General features: G+C 36.7%; 2 protein-coding genes across 3 annotated transcripts in view; one reads left to right on the top strand and one right to left on the bottom strand.

Moving 5' to 3' along the window:
• The first annotated feature begins 4,467 nt into the window (after nt 1-4,467).
• Nucleotides 4,468-6,892, top strand: dipk2b (divergent protein kinase domain 2B). The gene is given in 9 exon segments (XM_053496312.1): nt 4,468-4,503; nt 4,586-4,683; nt 4,685-4,849; nt 4,903-4,958; nt 4,961-5,272; nt 5,734-5,882; nt 5,885-5,975; nt 6,524-6,608; nt 6,610-6,892. Coding segments are annotated over 9 exon segments (1,134 nt in total). The 3' UTR covers nt 6,752-6,892.
• A 77-nt stretch (nt 6,893-6,969) lies between these two features.
• kdm6a (lysine (K)-specific demethylase 6A) overlaps nt 6,970-16,825 on the bottom strand; it is a 50,277-nt gene continuing 40,421 nt past the window's right edge. For both annotated transcript variants that reach the window (XM_053497145.1, XM_053497146.1), the window contains 10 exons: nt 16,200-16,405; nt 12,307-12,368; nt 12,136-12,210; nt 11,616-11,764; nt 11,318-11,432; nt 10,967-11,154; nt 10,619-10,760; nt 10,320-10,446; nt 8,141-8,311; nt 6,970-8,008 (listed from right to left, as the gene is read on the bottom strand). In XM_053497145.1, the coding sequence (XP_053353120.1) occupies nt 7,979-8,008; nt 8,141-8,311; nt 10,320-10,446; nt 10,619-10,760; nt 10,967-11,154; nt 11,318-11,432; nt 11,616-11,764; nt 12,136-12,210; nt 12,307-12,368; nt 16,200-16,405 (1,265 nt within the window). In that variant the 3' untranslated portion in view covers nt 6,970-7,978. The remainder of the gene's footprint in view (nt 8,009-8,140; nt 8,312-10,319; nt 10,447-10,618; nt 10,761-10,966; nt 11,155-11,317; nt 11,433-11,615; nt 11,765-12,135; nt 12,211-12,306; nt 12,369-16,199; nt 16,406-16,825) is intronic.

The following is a 16,825-nucleotide window of genomic DNA, read 5'->3' as shown; positions in this document are numbered from 1 at the left end:
TTAGAGATAGAGAGAGAGAAAGAGAGAGAGAATGTGATATGAAGTGAATAAACAGTGATAATCTAATTATGGTGGCACCTGTTAAGGGGTGGAACATATTACACAGCAAGTGAACAGTCGGTTTTTGAATTTGATGTGTTGGAAGGAACACGAATAATGGGTAATCATTAAGATCAAAATGACTTTGTCAAGGGCCAAATTGTGGTTGGACGACTGGGTCAGAGCACCCTCCTAAAACAAAAGGTGCTCCCAGTATGCAGCGCTTAGTACCTACCAAAAGTGGTGCGATACCACAGAAGAGGTAGCACAAACTGTTAAAAAGTTTCTAAATAACCACAGACTGGTCATAAGTGCCCATGCTCACCCCATCGACCACCAAAAGCACCTCCAAAATCTCCAGATCTCAATATAACTGACCATCTATGAGATCTGGACAAACAATTATTAATCCACGGAGGCTCGCCTCACAACTAGTAAGACTTGAGGCATCTGCTGTTTACATGTGCCAGGTACCGCAGCACACCTTCAGAGGTTTAGTGGAGTCCATGCTTCAGTGGATCAGAATTGTATAACTGATGTAAAACATTTAATGGCTGAAAACATTTTTAAAGAAATCCAGACTTCTAAGAATGATGAGCCAATCCAAAGTGTCTTGGAGCCCAGAGCAATCATTCCAGTGAACATGGAAATGGATGGATAAATTATCCATCTGTCTGTGGGAACTGTACACAACTGTACTATCATTCATTAACACCACTTGCACATTTCAAGAACTTGGCTTGGAGCTATTGCCACATCCAAATACAGTAATGTCCTTGCTCCAATGTTCCACATGTTAAATGAGTTCCTGGGGGCCAGAGTTTTAGATGTGAAGCAGGCAGTCTGATCATGGCTCTGGCATACTGAGAAATCTTTCCACCTTGATTAGCACTATTCTGAACCTCTGGAATAAATGTATTAGTGTAGCAGGGGATTATATAAAGAAGTAAAGGTACTTTTTATTTTCATAACTGTTATTCTGCACAATCAAAAATCCTGATTTGACAAAAAAAAAACACACAATTTGACCATGTTTTGCATTTGGTCAGACTCGGCTATGTATAATTGAGCACCAAATTACTGGTGTTTTAAATTGTTCTTTTAACCTAACATTGCCATCAAGATTACTGATAAATTCTGAACTTGTTAAGCAATTAAATTCACATGAATTCATAAGTGGGTTAATAAATAAACAGGGGGCACTAAAGAAAAACTTATACAGTAAAAAAAAATTGGTTAAAGATAGATTTTTAAAAGCATTAAAAAATATTATTAGTGGATTGTGCTTGAGATAAATTGTTCATTTATTATCAATACATAAATAAAAAATTTAATAAGTTGGTGAATTTTTTTTTCCCACTGAAGATAGGTCTACATGCTTTTTGGGACATATGAAATGGGGGAAGCATGTATTTAGGAAAGTCATTAGGGTCCAAGAAGTTTCTTGTCTTTTTAAATCAAAATACTTAGAACTCTTTTATTATGTTTGTCTAGAGAAATTAGTTCCCTAGCTCAGAGGCAATGGTTTCTATACATATAGAAATCTAGGCTTTTAATCCAACTAATTCTGATTTTCTGCTTAACTTTTCTCTCTTTTTCTTTTGAGGTATCTGAAAAGAAACCGAGTACAAAGGAAGGTTTGTGTCGACTTGGAAACAATTACTAAAATACAACTTTTTTTCAAAAAGTCAATTGTATTTTTTATGTCATTTATCGAATAAAAAAATAATTGGTGGAAAATAAGACAATTCTCAAATTTTTATACATATATGTATTTAATGTTTTTATTTTCATTTTTAATAAGTTAAATTGTTTATTTTAGGTCAGTTACCAGCTTGATTTAATATTAATAATGTTTTTTAAATAATAAAACATTTGACAGTATCACATAAAAATTTGTGTCTCACTTTTTCAACATCCACGCTATATTTAATATAGATATTAGATAAGCAAATTTAGATGATATAGATCAAGTACATATTGTTCGTATGTTTTAGTATAAATAAATCTAATTATTAAAATATGCTACTTAGATTTTTTTTATCTTATGTGGTAAGTAAATATTTTAGATCTGTCTTGTGAATGTAAATCTGTGCATACTTAAACGACTTTTAATTATTAAAAAAGACTTTAATTTAAAGTTGAGGATTACCTCGATTACCTTTATTTACACTACTTCCCCTGGATCCTCCAGCCTGTCTTTTGTGCGCTTCACAAACCCGACGCTGGTGAATCCACAGTGCTCTTACTACTCTATGAGTCTTAGCTTGGAATTAATGTGTAAGACGTTTGAAGCAGACTTCCGAAAATGAATGCATTTCCTCTATGGTGGTTTGATGACTTGTGCCGGCAAACTTCCGCACATAATTACCTCCTGTATATTTATTTCCTACCTTTAAATAACTCAATGTGTTTATACAACACCAGCATATATGTGAATCAGCGCAGCTTGAAAAAACAACAACAGAATTTTCATTGCTCTGTGATTCACTCGTGTGACTAACAGGCTTGGAATATGTAATTTGCTGTTTGAACGCACCCATCCAGATTGCCCTCTAGTGGGCACACTGGGTAATTACACCAAGCCGCCTTCAGTACACTCATAGCTTAATCACGAGAGAAACATGTGCTTACGAGTTGTCTTGATGAATCACACCAGCTCAAAGTGCACTCTGTTTTCCTCCCTCAAAAACAAAGCTTTTAGTATCTGTCAGCACTCGAGTCATATATTAACATACTTGACATTTTCATTTTGCCTGGTGCGTAATTTCATGTACCCAAGCCCTTAAACGTTCACAGCTACACTTAGATACAGTACCAGTCTGTTTGGTTAGGTGCACCTGTACCAGGTCTGCCTACGTAATCATTTCACCATGCTCTGTCCTGAAATTTTTACATCCGACCACAATGAAACTTAAAATGGTAAAAAATTCATTAAATATCCAGGTGTGACATTCAGGTTTGTAGAAAGCGGGATGTCTCACCCATGTACAAACCTTTTCACAAAACATGCACCACCATTGTATAGGATGACTTTGTATGCTGTAGCATTGCAATTTACCTTCACTTGAACTTAGGGGTTTGATCCTCAACAAGTTCCAGCATAGCAATACTTTAAACAGGATAACAATAAACAAAATAGAGAATTCCTGGTGTAGAAAAACTTGAGTGGCCCACACAGCCCAGAATGAACTGGAATAGCAACTGCTGCCCAGGCCTCCCCAGCAAACATTTGGACGTCTGATGATCGTTGAAATTACGTCCCTCTGACACATCCCATCATGGTTGAAAAATAGTTCCAAAATAAAAGCTAAATGGACGTGTTTGACATTATCTGATTCACATCGGTCATAAGCGGTCATCAAAATAACTTAGCGTCCAAATTTTGGCTTGGAAGGTATATATTGAACAACACTTAGCTAAACGTCAGAGTAACAGCTATACATGCAACCCCAGACAGTTGTAGAGTTCTTACCCTACATCAGTAACTGACCTCATAGAAAGAAACACAAATCCTCCAAAGGCTACTGGATGCCCTCACAGATGAGTAGAGGTTTGCAAAGGGAGAGCAAATCCAGAAAAGGAATTGTTCAAAAACCAAATGCCAGTTTGATGGTCAATCTTTCAGCCATGTAGTGTATGTGATGACATTTGCAAATGAATTAACTGTATGCAAAAATCCCATGTGAAAATTAACGAATTCTGTAAAAAACAAAAAACATCTATGATGGAACTAAATCTTGAGGGGGAAAAAAAAATCATAAAAGAATGTAAACATATAGTAAGTGTGTATATATAGAAAGTCATCTTTAGTAACTACTTCACCAGAACAGAGTTGGAAACCAACACTTTGTGTTATAATACACCCTGAACGGGATTGTTGTAGCCAATGGATGTACCACAGTGTTTTTGGGAAGCGGGAGGAAACCTATGTACACACATGGTGAGTCTTTACACAAAAAATGTAAGCTGCTGTCAAGATTAAGAAAGGGAAAGATTAAAATGTAAGAATATGAATTATGAAATAATTTAAAAAATGAATGTGCAAAAGAAAGAAACATTTTAGATTATGAAAATAAAAACATAAATGTGAAAACCCAATTACATGTGAATAAAAGCTACAAAACACTACACGGTTGCACATGTGAAGTTCATGTGAATTTTCTGTGGACAGGGAGCACATCAACACTATCGCTAAGGACATATGATCTGGGTGACAGCATGCATCTCTGAACTGATGGTCAGTATGAACGAAAACAGTTTAAACTACACATAAAAAATATTACTAGAAGACCACAAATCTTAATTTTTTGTCCAGTCTCATTTTTCTGTTACATGGAAAGAAATTACACAAAACCACATGAGGACTGGGTCATATATAGCCCAGGGTCCATTCATCAGCAGGGGGGAAGAGTCTCCATGACGACAATGGTTATCAGTATCCTCCATGTGTTTCCTGTGGAGGTGTGGCATTGTGTGGCCGCAGTCAAGCTGATATTGTTCTCCAAGTGAAGTGGGCATAGATCTAAGACCTTAAACTCCGTAGTGTGCTGTTTCTGTCCTGAGCTGCTGGAGGTATGTACACCATGTCAGGCTGGAACTGAAAAGTCTCTCATCTATGGCCACTGCAGAAGAGATCTTAGAAGTATGCTTGTTTTTTGTGCTTGGGGCTGCCTCTAGTGGTCTCAAGTCCTTCACTTGCACCATCACAGGGAACCAACAGTTTTACAAGAGGCTTCCTGGGTCTGGATAAGTGCATTGCCTGTGTGGGCACTTCAATATGCAAGAAGCTTTATAAGGAACAAATAAGGTAAGTTTAAAAAGCTCACAAGGATGTGGAATCTAATGGAGAATTCACACCAGGTTTAAAAGGTAGATGTTTGCTCAACTGCATTTACCCTCAGATAACAGAACATCTTACGAGGGAATTACACAAATGATTCAGAAACCTGCCAGCCTGTGGTGCTGTCATGGCTGGTTTCACCCAACCTGCACCAGCTGGCTGACGAAACCATTTGTATCTCAGCAGGCAAAAGGAAATCCTGCAGCATTGAGGCAGTTCTGAGATCAACACCACACTTCCAGAACATGGCCAACATCAATATCCTGTTACCTAGTATGGTTCAGGTCTGTCTGTACAGTTCGGAGCTTTACATATTTGGCATTACCATACAGTTAAAAGTTACCTACTTTGAACTCATTAAAAGGCTTTACTGCTGTATTTCTCTAATGAGCTTTTAACTTTGCTCTAGAAAGCTCTAGAAATCTTCTTGGAGTGGTAGCTTATAAAGTGAAGTGAACTGCACAGCTTAAATTATCAATAAAAAAAAGTCAAAAAATGCTTTCATTTAAATTATTGGTAAAAGTTACATCATAAAAAATGACTGCTGTGTTTAATGGTAAGAGAATTTCTACATTTACAATGGGATGAGATTAACCCTATTCCTAAGTGCGCATAAAGTGATGCACCCATCATGCATAGAAGTTATTGAAGAAGCCTCCGGAGGCAGTGTTATGGTCTAGGATGAACTTGATTAAGTGATAATACCAGAGAGTACTGAATGACCAGGTTATGGTACCACCAGTGCATTTTTCTTTCCTGATGGCATGGTCATGTTCCTGGATCCAAATTTTTAAAGTGTTTCTGTGAGCATGTGAAACATTTCTTACATGAATCGAGCACCATAATCAAAGCTAAATGTGGTCAAACAAAAATTGACTACAGACCACCGAGGAGCCTCTACCCTTGACCACTGGCACACAGATCTGATCCTGCCCATCAGATTCTGTACTTCACAATAAACTTGGCCTCAAATAGCATCCATTTCCATCTTTACTACACAAGCGTTTCACAGAAGACACATTTGGCATAGCGGATGATGGAAGGCTCTTCATCATGGATGCCAGCACAATCGGGATCATCGACCTGCAGGAGGGTGAGGAACTTAAACAGTTCTGCTACTGTATTAGGAATTAGAATCTACAATTAGCAATACTCAGTTACAGTATGTAGACTTGGTCATAGGATTTAAGACAGTACAGTGCCATGAAAAAGTATTTGCCTGTATATTTGCCAGCTGAATAAGTTGATACTGTATTTTAAAGTTGGAAACTGCTACTTGGATGGGGAAAATCTGCTGAAGGGAACAAGTGCATGAGGCCTTTGGCTTCAAATTAGAAATGAATCAATCCTACAGTTTGTGTGACACAGACCAGAAAAAACCTAAAATGAATCTACATATTTCATCTACATGGTAATGGAGTATGATTTTTATTTTTTTACTTGGTAAGACGACTACTTTGCAAACTCTGCTTTCTTTTTTTTGATCACTTTAGGACCAACAGCTGAACAAATATCCATAAAGATCTTAATCATTCTTCTATGTTCATGAGACTGTTTTAAACAATCGAATTGCAGTTAAGAAATAACACTACTAACAACCACATACCTTCTATAGGATTCCACACTGAGGCAGACCCACAGGAGAACCATATAGATTTATTCTCATGACTGAGCAGTTCCCTGCAAAAAAAACTCCTCCCTGTGAGAGCATTCGTTTCTCCCAAAGCTTTGCTTTGTAGACCTGTCCTGCCCAGACTGCTCACATCTAAAGACGTGCAATCGTCTGGACTGCCGAGTAAAGCCATCAAAAAGCTGAATGTATGTGCAGACCAAGCACAGTCTGATCAAACGAGACACAAAGCTGTTTAAATCTTTAAGGACATACTACAGTCCTTTAGGCCATGCAGTGTCGATTATGGATACAGGTACCCTAAATGAACGTACAGTGACAAGTTGTAGAACATCAGTTTGAACAATAACTGTAAATATCTGACATTTAAATAGCACATCAGTATCATAATCCTGATATTGTGAGAACTATACTCACCGACTAGGTTACACTGTTCACACATCAGACAACAGGAACATTTCCATTCAAACTGTTTAATAACTCAAACACCTGTCAAACAATTTGACAGTGTTTTCCGTACATTTCTTACGAAACAGTTTAATCCATGTATAGAAAACAAAAGAGAAATGGTAAAACAACGCTGCTCCATAAAATTTAATGGCGTGTACTCTCAAAAAATAACAGCATTCCATCAACAAATATTTTCAAGCAATAAATACACATTTATAAATAGTGTAAATTTACAAGATTAGAAACATAACAAAAAGTACAAATTAAAGTTTACTCATTAGCCATGTGCAACCCATGTTTCTTTGTGACTTGGCTGTTTTTCCCTTACTCATTCATATATATATATATATATATATATATATATATATATATGCGCATGTTATTTTATATATATATATATATATATATATATATATATATATATATATATATATATATAGACTAACAAACTGATAAAAAAAATTAATTACCTTCACATTATAATTCTCTTTTTTCAGTTTCATTGCCTAAAGAAATTTAAGAAAGACGAGCTACCCTAGTACTCATTTAGTAGAGAAAGAAATTCAAGGAACTATGGTCATGTATCACCCCATACATAAATCACATAAGAAAGGAAAGAAATTTATCAGATAAAAAAAAAGAAAGAAAGAAAAGGAAACAGACACATCAGTAGTTTGAGCGATTTTGCCAGTTGTAATATATGTATGATTTTTTTTTTTTTTTTTTTTTTTTTTACTGATTTGTCAGTGTATATAGTTTGCCTTTTCCCTCTAAGGAGTGGTGCTGAGCCAGTCAAAACAGTCCAAGAACAGATTGGAGAGGTGCCCACTGCCCACTCCAGACCAGCGGGGGTGACACTCTGTATTTGGGTTGCATAGACGAACAGTTTAGAGCCAGCAGCCTTGTGCTATTTGCTACAGAAACCAGTGGTGTGGAACTGGGTCACTACTCCTGAATATCAGAAAGAGATATGTTGCGTTCCAGGGGTTAATCCTCAGAACTTGTTAATGTTAATGTCAAGACGCGGAGGAAGGCAGAGGTGAAGCCTGTTGGGAAAAGGAAAAAAGTTTGCTAAAATCAAGTCCATACACAACAAACGGCTTTCTAGAAGAGCATTATATTATGAAAGGCAGGACAATTAAACAATATCTAAATTAATTAAAATGTCAATGACTCACTAATGTGAACTGGTCATAGACTTGCATGAGATCCTCCATCTTGTACTGCTCCAAGACTACAAAATTATCAAGGTTCGAACTGCATCGGCGAGCACAGTCCTGACAATGCACCTCATGTGTCTTTCGTGAGTTGCTCTCACTGGTGACAAACAGTAAGTCAAAGACCTCAACCTAAAAAGAGAACCATCAAATATCACACTCAATAAAAAAATATGCAACCATTCATGCATAGATGTGTTCCCCTTTTCCAACATCTTCAGACTGATGTATCTGATTCTGTTCATTTTATTCATACATATTCTCTCACATCTTATACACATTTCCATAATTTGACCATTGTTAAAATCTGATGTTAAAAATTAATTGAATTTAGAAGCACATCTGCTCAAAATTGGATGCACTTCAGCCACATGTGAATTTCATGTGCAAATATAAACCAAAGATACAGCTGATAAATAGGAAAGGTGTTGAAATCAACATATGTCTGTGTAATGATGAGTTTGGCAATATCCATCTATGATAGATGAAGGCCCCTGTGTGGGAGTTTTGGTAATTCAGAGCCTCCTGGTGGTGCAAGATGGGACAGAGAGAGAGCCATGGCCGCTGTTTACATTTGTTATTAATAAATGCACATTAAAACATAGTTTAGGATTCGGGATTGAAACCAATGAGTGAGTCAATGTCTTGATTTGGAAGAAAGTAATGTATATTTATCTGGGAATAAAATTACTGATATGGTTGTTTAATGGCAAGTTTAATGTCTATGTTGATTTAAACTGATCAAACTATTTTGTGTGTTTTATGTGTATGTAGTGCAAGTAGTTTAACTGGTTTAAATCAACATAGATATTCTCTTCAATATCATGGTTTGATGCACATCAAATAGTTGTTAAACTGGTTCATCTGAAATTTTATATAAACCTTGGATTGCGAGCATAATTAATTCCAAAAGCCTGCTTGTATACTAAATGATTTTTATATCAAAGCAAATTTTCCCATACCAAATTATGGAAACTTCAATAATTCATTCCACAACCAAAAAATATTCACAAAAATAATTGATACAAAATATAACGTAAAATTAAATTGCACTTTAAAATCATTATTTTCAAAGGTAGACAGACAGTAGAAGAAGCAGAGCAGGGGGCTACTTTGTAGGACGACTTTCATACACACGGATTCACTCCTCTCTATTAAACTCTCTGGTTACTGGAATCTTCTTTCTGCGCGACTTTAACATGGAACCAATGACACTTGTTTCAGCCTCCTTTTGAGGACACAAAAATGTGGCATTGCGTTGTTGTTAAACAGATTCATCTCCCGCACTGCTACAGCCTTTTTAACTTTTTTTTGTCTCCATAAGAGGCCATTGTTGCAATACAGTTACTAATGAACAGTCACTACACCTGGACCCAAAAAAAAAAAAAAAAAAACAAAAAAAAAAACTTTATGCATGGGTGTTGACTATCCACAACCCACGGCACAAGAGAGAAAAGAACCTTTGGTTCAGATGTGACCATGTGACAATCAGCAGACAAAGCTTGTATGTACTAGAGTACTTGTATATATCAAGATCTCGTCTTGCGAAACACTCAATTACCTAAGTTACTCGAATCCAAGGTTCCACTGTACATATTTTCTACTTTGTAAATCCATAGTGAAGGCGTCCAAGATATTCAATAATCTTAAAATAAAACAGTTGTAATTGACATGTCTGCTACTTATGCTCTGGAAAGCCTTCATAATGACACCATGATTGGTCATTAAGGTGCTGTTAATTAGTGATTTTTAAGGTTGGTAATTCTAAATAAAAGTTTCCTCTGCCGCAGAGGTAAGTTTTGGTCTCACTTTACCGGGAGGGTCTTAATGAGAACCAGTTTCATCATGGTGCTTGATGGGTTTTTCAAATGCACTTGACAATACTGTTCTTGGAAAAGGTATTCCAGAACAGTTGATGTTCATGTCTTTAACTAACTGACTGTTGCTTTGTTACTTAATTTCTGAATGCCATGTGTTATTTCATAGTTTTGAATAAATCCAGCATTGTTTTAGAATATAGAATGTACACGTTTATAGATACAGTATATATTAACATTTATATGTATATACTATATTTATACTGTTTAGATATTTGATCAGTACTGTAGCATAGTTTTCTAGACTGAGTGCTGTAGAATACCTCACAAATGCTACAGTAGTGTGCTGGCTCGTCCTTGGTCCTCCCATGCCACACCAGCTCTCTGCCCGCAGCTATCAGAGCCTCCCTGAGCATCTGACACTGCTTCAGTGTCTTCAGCAAACAGTACCTGCACCCACAGAATATCACGATCATAATGACAAAAACAAATACTTGTTTCAAAGTTTAAACTCAACTGCAACACTGTCTAAAACCAAATTGTTACTCTTAGATGCTAATTATAGGTGGTATGAGAAAGATATGTTCTTAATACACAGTATTTGAATGTCAGAATTACTCACTTGATCATCTCAAAGAGCTTGTGGTCTGATACTTTAATGTTTCTGGCCAGGTTCCAAGAGAGGTGAATCATAGGAACGATGGATTTGACACACTGGAGTTTGTTCCACTCATAGCGCTCAACTGCCAACTTGTATTGATGCGCTGAAGTAAAAGAAGGACATGTAGTTTAAACTTACATTAAAACAACAACTACAACAAATAGAACAATTTGCATTTACAATTGACCTTGGTTCTATCTCCAATTCAGTTTTATCTCCTATTGAAACTTGAATATTTAAAAAAAAAAAAACAGAATTCACAATTTGTTAAAGCTTAAATATCAAAAACAATACATATTTTATAGTTACCTGTGAGAGGGCCTACATTCCAGGCTACATTATTGCACCAGCCAATGGCCTGCACCCAATGCACTGTGCCCGTGTTGAGCCACACCAGGTCTCCTGGTCTCTGGATGAAGCGGTACACTGGCACATTAGCTTCATACAAGTCTTCCAGGTTCGGCCACCATGAACCCATCAGGAAATTTATGCTATTCCTACATAATTAGGAAACAGCAGGCATAGAAATCAATGTACTCGCATTATACCATGGTGAAAAAATTTATATGTAAAACAGAGGAAGAACAGTCAATTAATTTTTTATTATTATTATTATTTATTTTTTTAGTTTTGTGACTGTGCACATTTTAAATAACATACTTTTCACAAAAGTCATTCAGAACACCCCAGTACGTCTCGGGAACAGCAAACCACTCACAGTCCCCAGGGCCAATGTTAATGTTGACTGAACAGAAATTGTTGTTTTCTTGATGACCTGAACAAAAAAAATTAGCAGCATTTCAGCACGTGAAATAAGAACATTCAACATAATTTATATATATACACAATGGTACATCAAGTGAGTCACTTAAACAGGTCAGGTAGGTGTGTGCACGTGCCCTTCTGTGTATGTTTGTGAGTCTGTCCATCTTTCTGTGCATCTATCAATTTCACAGACCTGGTGTCCTGCTGCCTGGGACCTTCATGTACAGCTGGACAGTATTCATGCCCAGGATGGTATGACCCACATGAGTGAGCAAGTTGCCTGCAGAAACAACGCGTCCAAATGCGGGCAGCTTACTTAACTCAGCCAGCTGCAGTTTCCATCTGCATCACAAAGAGGAAAGGTGATAAAACATCACAGCTTACAAGTGTACACAATGTTCACATCATTCTCCTTCAACATGCTCTGACCACAAATACCCAACAAACTGGGATTTGCAAAGAAAATAATTTTATTGTGGAAAACTGTATATGTGACAAATGTATACGTGTTATGGCTGACCCTGTACTCTGACCCCAGCACATTATTATTACAACTACAACTAAAAGGCGATTACAAAAAGACTATAAAACTACAAAGTTAGGAAATGAAGATTTCTTTTGCTTAATTACTGCATGTAAACAATGTAACAAATGATATAATTAAAAATGCTAATGTTAAGACTTTCTTTCATCAAACAGTAAAACACACTTACTTTCGCTCGTCTGACAAGTCAATGTTTGTCCCAAACTTTACATGTTTAAAGGGACCTCTCCGCCGTCGTACCAAGCTGAAAAACACATTAAAGATTTTTATTAAAATCAAGGATGTATGACACATGCAGTACTGTAGTAGCCTGTATGGTCTTTGGCCTGTAAAGCCTTACTTTTCTGCAGGAACTGATTCGGTATCTGAGTGCTCCTTTTGTCCTTTCTTTTCATTCTCCTCCTGTAAATTAGTCAGAAGGAATCATTACTATGAAGAAAAATTGTTTAACTGTTAAGGAAAATTAAATTGACAAGATCAGCAAAATAAATAAATAGTTTACAACAACAACAAAAAACAAACAAACAAAAAAAAAAACACAGGTTCTGCAGATTTGTTAGAACTTGTTGAGAATGCCACTAAGCTGAATGACTGCTGAAGAAACACAAACATGATCCAAGATTTCCTGTGTGCATTGTAGGAAAAAAAAAAAAAAAAAGGCACACTGCAAAAGAAAAGAGACTTGACAGCAGGGGTCACTATCTCTCTTAATATTATGAAATAAAAAACTAATCTAACAAGGTGTTTGCTTGCTGTTTTTTTTTCCTTCCACAGCTTCTAACTGGTTGCACTAAAAGTACTGCTGCATTTGACTAAAAGACCATAACTACTCACCACAGATGAGGAAAAACAAAGACAAGTAGTATTTCTACAAAGGATGCTTTTCGATAATTCCAGTTGCTCCACGTACATAAAATGATGTCAAAACATGGCTGTGCATTAAAAGTTTGCCACACACACATACACACACATACACACAATTACACCATTATCTAAACTCATGTGCCTTTTTCTCTAAACTCTGAACGTATTAGTCTTAAACCCACTCATTAAACAGGCTTATGTCAGTCTTAAAACACCACAACCGCTAATTACGCGATCATTGCATGCCTTAGAAGCCATGCACGCCAGTGTGCTTGCAGCCATTTAACACGCGCCGTCACCGTCAAGTTGAGTAGAAACTTTCGAGGCATTTGAAGACAGAAACCAAGTTTGTTTAGAAAAAATGATGGCAGAGGACAAAGATACACATGTTAAACTCTTGTATTTGAAGTTACTTTGTATTGTTTAAAATAAAACTAAATGGTAGAAGAAATTTGTTACATTTAATTAATTATTCAACTTTTTTCAAGGTTTAACAAAATTGGGGGAACATTTAATTTCAAATTGGGATATTTGAAAAATCCAAAAACCTATGTTCGGTATTGTGATAACATTGTATAGTATGGGATGTTGCCGTACCTACTAATTAGCAAATACATATCACTTGTCCGCAGATCGTATCACAGGATGATGGGGATCCAAGTCTCATCTATTCCTGTGTGTGCAGGGGTGTGTGTGTGCACGCGTGTGTGTATCTAAACTGAGAAAATAGGAGAAAGAACTATCCATCGCATTAATAAAACCTGGAAGTACAATGAGGAACTTGTGAAATGTTGAATGATCATGATTGTAAATCACTTTGATGTTTGGTGAAATCAAGCTGTTAAAAAAAAAAAAAAAAAAACATAGAACCCACGGCTATGTTAAGCAAAGTAAGAACATTTCCACACACAACACAAAGCACTTGTGTACCCTTACGATAACTGCTTAGCAGTGAGGCTAATTGGAAAATGAAACTCGGGTTTGCTGGGGGGTTATAAGGAATGGACTGTGGAGTGCTGGGAAAAAGTATTGTGGTCTGATGAGTCCAGATTTGCCCTGTTTCTTAGTGATCAGGGCAAAAAGAGTGGCAGATGAAATGATATACCCCACGTAGTGCCTACTGTACAAGCCAGTTGTCAGGTCTAGGTTCAGGAACATTATGTGGCCAAAAAAAATCAGATCAGCTGACTACCTGAATAAATTTAATGACCAGGTTTTTTCATCAATTAATTTTTTTCTTGCCGATTTATTTTGCCTATAAAATCCAACATAACAATGCCAGGATTCGTCTGGTTTAAATTGTGAAAGTGTGTTTCAAGGAGCATGAGACATCATTTTCACACATGGATTGGCCACTAGAGTCCAAACCTCAAACCCACTTTGGAATGTGCTGAAGAAGTCCGATTTTCTCAACATCAAAACAAGACAAATTACTGCTACTTTGAATGGAAATAACTGTTGTGACATTGCATAAGCTTATTGATATTATGGCATCGCAAATGCATGCTGTAATCAAAACAAAAGATGGTCCAACAAGACATTACAATGAGCAAGATCAAATATCAGAACTTGGCTAGATGAAGATGGCCAAAAATTTGCCTGACCACAACCTGAACATGTGGACCTTCCCGAAACTTTTGCTGCAAAACTGGAGGCACACAATTTGCCTAAAATGTCTTCAAATAACTGTAGCATATTTTACCTTACTGGACCTAAACCTGTTCCAGCATAATAATGTCCTTGCACACAATGTAAGGTTTGCAAAAGAGATTTAGCTAACCTACAAAAAAGTGTGTTGGCAAACATTAGGGTCATCATCAATGAGTATCAAAAAATTATTTAAAAAATTCAGCAATGCATCATGAATCTTTTGAGTGGCAACTCATGTCTCATGACATTGACTATTTTTTTTTAATCTATAATCACATTTTAGGTGGTGAAATGTTGCAGTTCCCCTATAATCCCACAGGTGGTGTGCTCTTAACTGTTAACACACACTGGCAGGCAGCACAAGCACAGTGAGGTATGAGCAAATTATGTGCCAAGTTTTTTTAGAATTGTAACAAAATAAAAAAAATTACTAATATTAAGTCGGAATATCTATAAAATGGTGATAATGACAGAATCGGCAACTAGGTATTATGATATTGTATCGGGTGGTCCCTGGTAATTCGCCACCCTAGTAGTTATAACTAGGTTTGTGTAAATTTACTGGGGGTTGGCCAGTCTAGGTTTTGAAATGGTAAAACACATGCAACACTGATTACCAAACAAATTGCCATTAATGGCAAAGAAGACTAAGGCCAAGCAGAAAGCCAACAACAATAATCAATTATTCACTGTGAACACAACTGTAAAACAGAATAATTTAAAACCAATTTATATTCCCCAGTGTGAATAAATCCAATATTTTTGCCTGTTCCTTTGTCTTTGACTCAAACACAGCCCAGACATTAAGAAAACTTTCACAGAAAAGCTCGTCATCGTGGCCTTTTACTACCCAGCAAACATTTGGATGCCTGATGACCATTGAAATGACGTCCCTCCGGCATGTCTCGTCATAGTTGAAAAATTCCAAAGTTCCAAAATAAAAGCTGAACGGACGTGTTCGACAGCATCTGATTCACAACAGCTGTCAAAAAGTTACCAATCGTCCAAATTTTTGCTTTGAGGGCTACACATGCAACCTCAAACAACTGTAGACGTGCACAAACGTATGATATGTTCTGTTTCACATATTTTTACTAATTAATGCCGCCCTAACGCAACTGTTTTTGGCCAAGGACACGACATCACCATCGGACCAATGTTTGCTGGGTAGCTCTTATTCTGACGTTGTAATCTTTGCCTTTTTACAAAACCGCTAGATTCCCTGTGTTTGAAAGTTATTTTTTCTACTTTGATAAGCTTAATAATAAGACAAAGGACCTTACAAATGCTAGTGAGGTGGTATCATGCTGTTGCCATATGGCAACTTATTCTTTAACATGCTACCCTTTAACAGTATCATGTGTTAAGCATACAGTAACTATTTGAATCAGCATCCATCACATAATTTCGGCTATTTTTTAAAAATATATATAATAGTTGTTGGATGATCATTTTTATAAAGCTGAGTGCATGCTAGTGTACATAAATTTGACCCAAAAACTATGACAACAGCAAGCTGCAATTTGAAAGATGTAACTGCCTAACGGTTTTAGAGCCTGGTTGGCTAAATATGTAACAATTAAGAACTGGGACAAGTACAGATGTGATCAATGTGAGTAAAACTGAGACTGATGAACTTATAAAGTAATAAAGTCAACATTAACGCTCACAAAAAAAAATCACCTTAAATCATGGGTAAGAAAAGCAGGTTCTACTTACACGCAGTGACTCCTGAAAAGAGGAGGCCTGGTACTGTGCATACTTTGAGATAGTGGTTTGGGATCGGCTACTCTCACAGCGCCATGTCTTCCTGGTGCCAGTTATGTCCCAGTTCTCGTCGGTGGGCTGAGAAAACTGTGTCCTTACTTCCACCAGGTGGTCTGGGTTTGCCTCCACTAAGGTCTTGGTGGAGAACAGACCAAGATCTAAGGCACAAGATACAGGGGAGAAGTATGAAGAGAATGAAAAGAGAGCCTTATAATTAGCTGACACCTAGTAAAAATAAGACCTATCCAGGCTATGTGAGAACTGAAAAAATCAGAGTTGCACAGAATAATTAAGCACTGACAGCATGACTAGTTGGCAGCATTGTATAAGACTGAATGCAAGTGAATATGAGCAAGTTACTGCACATCTGGAGAAAAGCCAGGCAGCCAATTATTGTGATGAGTATAATAATATATCAGCAGGCATAGGAGATGGCAGGTCCTCATCAAAACACTAAGGACTCTAATTATGCAACATCTGGGTTTATGTATATAATTGCATATTTGCACATCTTATAAATATACCATTATAATATACCCAAGTAAAACAAATTCTTCCAGTGGCAAACATTACAGCGC

This window comes from Clarias gariepinus, chromosome 5, assembly GCF_024256425.1.
Source record: "Clarias gariepinus isolate MV-2021 ecotype Netherlands chromosome 5, CGAR_prim_01v2, whole genome shotgun sequence".
NCBI classification, from domain to species: Eukaryota; Metazoa; Chordata; class Actinopteri; order Siluriformes; family Clariidae; genus Clarias; species Clarias gariepinus.
Note: the sequence above shows the minus strand (reverse complement) of the source record. Positions and strands in the feature narration are given on the sequence as shown.